This window comes from Amblyomma americanum, chromosome 2, assembly GCF_052857255.1.
Source record: "Amblyomma americanum isolate KBUSLIRL-KWMA chromosome 2, ASM5285725v1, whole genome shotgun sequence".
Lineage (NCBI taxonomy): Eukaryota > Metazoa > Arthropoda > Arachnida > Ixodida > Ixodidae > Amblyomma > Amblyomma americanum.
In genome coordinates, this window is record NC_135498.1 from 181848371 (window position 1) to 181854568 (window position 6198).

Consider the following 6198-nt stretch of genomic DNA (forward strand, 5'->3'; position numbering starts at 1 on the left):
CCTAAAAACCCGTTCTCTCCCTAAACATCTCTGCTATCCCATTGTTACGAAGTGCCCATCCAAAAGATTATTTAACAATAAACCACAATCCATCCGGCCACTAATAATGTGCTTTGAAGATAAATGTGAAGAGTTAGGAGTACTGGATGCCCTGCCGAATATTGCACAAAAATATGAAAATTTACCACCATGGTACAACCTGCCTTCAGTGTGCGACTTCACACTGACACACTTACATAAAAAGGAAATGCCACATCAGCTCATACTACAAGAATTCTTTGAACTGCAAGAAAAATATGACACCTTCACTGAATTCTACACTGATGGGTCAAAAACAGAAAGTCATGTTGGATGTGCAGTAATTCAAGACAAAAATGAAAAAATGATACGACTGCCACAGTATGCATCGGTTTTTACTGCTGAGAGTTATGCAGTCTTTGTAGCCGTAGACCAAATAGTAAAAGAAAACATTAAAAATAGCGTCATTTACACCGATTCACTGAGTATGCTCAAAGCGCTGCACTGTAGAAACGCCGCTGAACCCATTATAGGAAACATCATACATAACATAATTAAAATAAAAAAACAAAATCATAACATTATATTCTGCTGGGTGCCCAGCCATGTTGGAATTGTAGGTAATGAGAGAGCAGATGCATGCGCAGCACAAGCTCGAATTGATCAAATAAAACAAGATAACATACCACACAGGGATTTTTTGAAATTAGTGCACAGTAAACTCAGAATTAAGTGGCAGGCTGCATGGGAAGAACAGGCAAACAACAAACTGCATTCTATAAAACCCGTTTTAGGAGAATGGAAATCATGTAGACATCAAGAACGTTTTACCGAAGTTATTTTATGTCGGCTACGCATTGGGCACACACACCTTACACACAACTTTTTACTGACAAAACAAGACAAACCTCTTTGCGAAATGTGCGGCGATGTACTCACTGTAAACCACATTTTAATTTCATGTAGAAAACTGGAACAACTAAGAAAAAAATATTTTACAACACTCTACAATGAATACATCCCATTACACCCCAAGTTGCTTTTAGGTGATCAAGCACTGGTTGATCTTTCAAGCATTTTTAAGTTTCTTAATGAAGCCAATGTTTTAAACAAACTCTAGGTATAAAAAGTGTAACATTTAACAAGAACCTAACCTTGCGTTTGGCGCATCATAGCCATAGTTGCTTTTGCGCCATTAAAATCAATATAACTAACTAACTAACTAACCTTCCCAACCGGAGTAGCATGTAATCGATTTTTAAACGCCAGCTAAATCCTCTGCGTTTTCATTAAATGGTTTCTCTCTCTCTCCTTCTGTGGCAAGAGGGCCACCGCGGTCTTGAGAGCACCTTCGTAAAACAATACTGCGCATGCTTCATTAGTACAATTTTATTACGAATGACATTTTACAGCATCGTATACTATTATCTTTATGGTTGGATTCAAATTATGTTCGCAGTGAAGCTCCGCCCACAGTCATGACTGCCGCAAAGAATTCCTCCGCGACAAGAATATAATTCGTTGTGAAGGATTGTCATGTTACCTGAAAAAGAAACTAATCACAAGACGAAATTATGAGCACGAGAAGCTTGAAGCCGCGAGCTTGTTTAAAAAAATAAATTAAATTGTCGCTGCTCGCACCACTAGAAAGGCATGTTTAGTACAGTGCAACAACAAGCTTCGCTTGCTGCTGTGATTGGTGAGCCGAGTAAAGCAGCGCCCGTCGGGTCAATGTCTATTGTTGCCAACTACTACTAAGTTGTATCTTTGGAAAAAAGTGGCGAGTAAATTTTAAATTTCTTGTAATGTTATGACAAGTCAGAGCGCCACATTTGTGCGAAAAAGTTTCTTTATGGACTTATAGCCGTCTCTGGAAGATCGCAAGAAGAAAGACAAGACTGGAAATTCTTCGACTACATTCTTTCAGGCGGCCCTTCCGATAATTGAGGGTGCAGCCCTCTGAGGAGTACCTTCCTGCCTTTTACAAGAGGCGTTGGGGATGTGTCTATGTTCAAACAGTGCCTGTGGAAGCTGGGCCAAAGCCAGAGAGGCTCATATGTACCGTCATCAGTTAACTTGCATTCACTGAAGGCGCTGCTATTCATTTTAACCTTTACTGAGTCATCTGCTACCACCTTGTATTTGCAAGCTTCTTGATATCATTCACCCACCTGATTTTCTACAGTCCCAAGCAACCGAAGGGTGGTCATGCTGAGTTGAGGTCACCTAAGAGTGGCTAAAAAGATTCTTCTTCATTTTAATTCACTACAACTCTTACGCCAGCCTGCGCCATGAGCAGCAATGACAGCAAAAGAAGCAGCAGCTGTTTTTTATTCCTGACGTGACCCGAAGCAACCTGAACTGAACTTTGAGTTCACAACAGTCGTTCTGCTCTCGAAACCTAAACAACATAGGAGAATAAATTTAATCACAAATTTTTGATGGCCAAAGATGAATTAAACGTCGCGATCTATGTTCGCTAATGTCTTGCGCATCCTTGCAGCGATATAACGCAGAGCCAAATTTGGTGTCTTCACTTCTTCGAGAGACGGTTGTTGTTATCAGCCTCTTCTGAAATGGCACATGCCCACGAGGGTGAGTGAGCAAGGTCTTGATGAGTGCAAACAAAATTGATGAGTGCAAACAAAATGTTTGTAGAGATGTGCCTCAGTGTGTTCGAACTAGGTATGAATGTTTCCTTGTCTTCTCTGTTAATAGCGCCGCTGATAAATGAAAAAGAAAGGAAACCCCTGGGATAGTTAAAAACAAACAAACAAACAAACAAACAAACAAACAAACAAACAAACAAACAAACAAACAAACAAACAAACAAACAAACAAACACAGGAGCAGTCATGTTTGCCTCCACTAGTGGATTTTCTGTCTTTCAAGAAGAAAGCTCTTATTTAATGAATGTCTAAACTAATGCCTTCCGTTTTTTATTACTCCACCAAATTGCCTAATACACGTCCCATTAACGTGCCGATAAGGAAGTTGCATTTAACAAACAAAACCATCCAGAATTCCGGGTTCTGCACTCTTGTGTAAAGCATATGGATCGGGAGAAAACTTATCTCCATTTATCGCCTAAAAAAAGCACAGGAAGTGGTAGTTCAGATATTTATTTCATTAGTGACGTAGTACCAGTCCTAGAACAAATACAACCTAGGCCCCTTCCCCACATTAAAGGGATGAGCTTATGCGTTATACGCAGCATGAGAGAGGCGACATGAGGTGTGGTGAAGCATACATGATTTATACTACATAACATACTAGCAAACGTCGAAAAAGAGGCATAACATTGCTTTGATTTGCTACGGTGCTATCTATCTGCTTGTCGCCTAACATCCAGATGGCATTCAAATCACGCGCGAATGCACTTTATAAGCGAAACCAAAATATCTTGTTTTGTAGCGTTATCTGGCGGGATATTTAAAAAGCATTTTGTTTTACTTTAAGATATGTGCAAGAGATGGCGCTAGCATACATAAAAGTTTGTACGCTACTGGGATTATTAAATTTTTAGCAAGAAAGAATGCTTCGGTGTGACTAATTACAACAAATAAGCACATGCTAAGAAACAAATTTTAAGAGAGAGTGCAGACGAAAGATTTCTCACAAAACTTTTCCTTATTAGGCAAGCAGGAAAATTGAGTGAGCCGCGTGGAGTCCGACGATCGGCAAATCTGGACGTCGATTTATCGCTCTCCGTCGCGGGCACCGTCCGTCCGTGCCCGTCGTGTCCGTGTCGACCGCTGCGAGATATTCAGCGATACCAGCGGCGGCATCGCGGCGGCTCCCCGTCCGCAGCGAAAAGGGATTCCCGCTACACGCACCTCGGCGCAGGTAGGTCCGCAAAGCACGATGCAGACGCGCATCAACATCGATGAGCCCCGGTGGGATCAGAGCACCTACTGGGGCAGGGCACGGCACTTCTTCACGGTCACCAATCCGCTGAACCTACTGTGCACGAGCAGTGATTTGGAAGAATCACGGGACATCGTCACGCGCTACCGCAGGGGCGAGAGCTTGCCTGGACTAACAGAGGACAAACTGTGGCAGGCGAAGCACATCTACGACTCGGCCTTCCATCCGGACACAGGCGAAAAGGTGACGCTCATCGGCCGCATGTCGGCGCAGGTGCCCATGAACATGAGCATTACGGGCTGCATGCTAACCTTCTACAAGACGACGCCGCAGGTGGTCTTCTGGCAGTGGGTGAACCAGTCGTTTAATGCGGTCGTCAACTACTCCAACCGCAGCGGCGACTCTGCGATCCCCCTCTCGACACTGGGTCTCTCCTACGTGCTCGCCACCGGCGGTGCGTTGGGAACCGCGCTGGGTCTCAACAGCCTGGTGAAGACGCTTCCGCCGCTCGTCGGTCGCTTCGTGCCTTTCTGTGCCGTGGCGGCGGCCAACTGCGTCAACATCCCGATGATGAGGATGCGCGAGATCAGGCACGGCATCCCCGTGGTCGATGATAACGGAAACCGCATCGGTGAGTCCAGGGTGGCTGCCAAGTGGGCCATTGCCATGGTCGTTCTCTCCAGGGTGGGCATGGCCGCGCCGGGTATGGTGTTTCCACCAATCGTGATGAACCAGCTGGAGAAGAAAGGTGTGCTGCAGCGCTACCCGTGGATCAGCGCGCCGCTACAAGTGGGCATGTGCGGTTTGATGTTGGTGTTCGCGACTCCGCTGTGCTGCGCCATCTTCCCGCAGAAGAGCCACATCGAAGTGAGTCAACTAGAGCCCGAGTTGCAAGAAGTAGTGTTAAAGATGCCCAACCCGCCAACCAGGCTGTACTACAACAAGGGACTCTGAACGATGCCCCTGCAATTACATGGAGCTAAAATGGGATGCTTACATTGTGCGAGGTGAAGAGAGTTTGATTCATTGAAATGAGAATTCTGGATGGAAGTGATTGGGCCAGACAGGTTTGTTTCATGCGTGGAATAGGTTGCTTGACCTATGACTGCTATACGGCCTTGTAATGAATGTTGCACAGCCTGTATTCCCATAAAAGGCTGTTAGGGAGCGCTTATATAGCCTAGCTGTATTTATGTCACAGCAAAGTACAGCTGTCGAATAATGCTGCATGTTCGGTGCATGTTTTCTTACTTTTAAGCTTTTTTATGGAGAGCGTGTCTAGAAAGTGCCTGCCTGAGGTATGGTTTATTTAGGTACGATATGAGAGTAGAGTGCCATTTGTACCAGCAAGAACCTCTAGGAAATCCAGTCGGCTTCATATGAGCTTATGTGGTTGGCTAGACTGTAAATTTGTATTCCTTAATCCTCAGTTAGTGCCACTGCAGCATAATTTTCTCTAAGGGCAGAAGCACTCTCAGAAAATGAGCTGATATTCAGTCATGGCAGACACAGCACAAATGTTGAGTGTAACATTGTGGGCTAGTGTGTATGCTTTTGGAGCAAATTGAGAAGTAAGGCCAAAGGGGGATGAAAAATGTGCTCTTAGCTTTTTGCAGTGTATCGACCCTCTTTGTCCTTGTCTTTCAAGTGTCATTTGCTTCTTTGAAGTGGTGGACGTGAGGCTTTTTTCTCTTCACATTGAACAGTGTCAATGCCATGTTTTTTTCTGTTTAATCAGAAAAAAATAATGCTATAATCTTCACCTTCGGAGCTGCCAATAAGTAATGTAAACATTTATTTTTTTGCGACAAAGTGCTATTGCACCTTGTGGGCTTTCATGCAGGATACCAGTGCACTCACAAGACCAATACAAGTTTTCCACATGTCTATTCCAAACAGTTCTACTGCGCTGTACATATAATAAGACTTTTAGTATAACTACAAGGAATGTTTCTTGCTGTTCCTTGAGTCTTGTGACAAGCAAGTGTAACTTGCACCTTCCTACTTGTCACAGTGATGTGGCTGGCAATAAATGTTTTTTGTTCCTGAGTAAAGAATGTTTCTAAGTAATACGGTGTCAGTGGACTCACTCACAGGATGTGAACTATTATGCTCTTGAGAGCAAGACCACTCTTATTATGCTGTCGTAGTTGCAAACCTGCAGTAGACATTTTTTTATGAAACTTAGATGCAAAAATGCTTCTGTGCTACGTAATGTCAGTGCACAGTAAAGAACACCAGGTGGTCGAAATCAATCCAGTGCTCTCCACTATGGCGTCCTTCATGGCCCATGTGCAGGTTAGGGACGTGAAA

General features: G+C 43.9%; 1 protein-coding gene across 1 annotated transcript; it reads left to right on the forward strand.

Annotated features, from left to right (window-relative positions):
* The first annotated feature begins 3715 nt into the window (after positions 1–3715).
* Positions 3716–5955, forward strand: Sfxn1-3 (Sideroflexin-1-3). Its single transcript, XM_077655564.1, has one exon. The coding sequence runs from the start codon at positions 3883–3885 to the stop codon at positions 4837–4839; it is 957 nt and encodes a 318-aa protein (XP_077511690.1). The 5' UTR covers positions 3716–3882; the 3' UTR covers positions 4840–5955.
* The last annotated feature ends 243 nt before the right edge of the window (positions 5956–6198 follow it).

What these genes read in the sequence shown, in the direction of transcription:
- Sfxn1-3 (XM_077655564.1), top strand. Translation starts at nt 3,883, where the DNA reads ATGCAGACGCGCATCAACATCGATGAGCCCCGGTGGGATCAGAGCACC.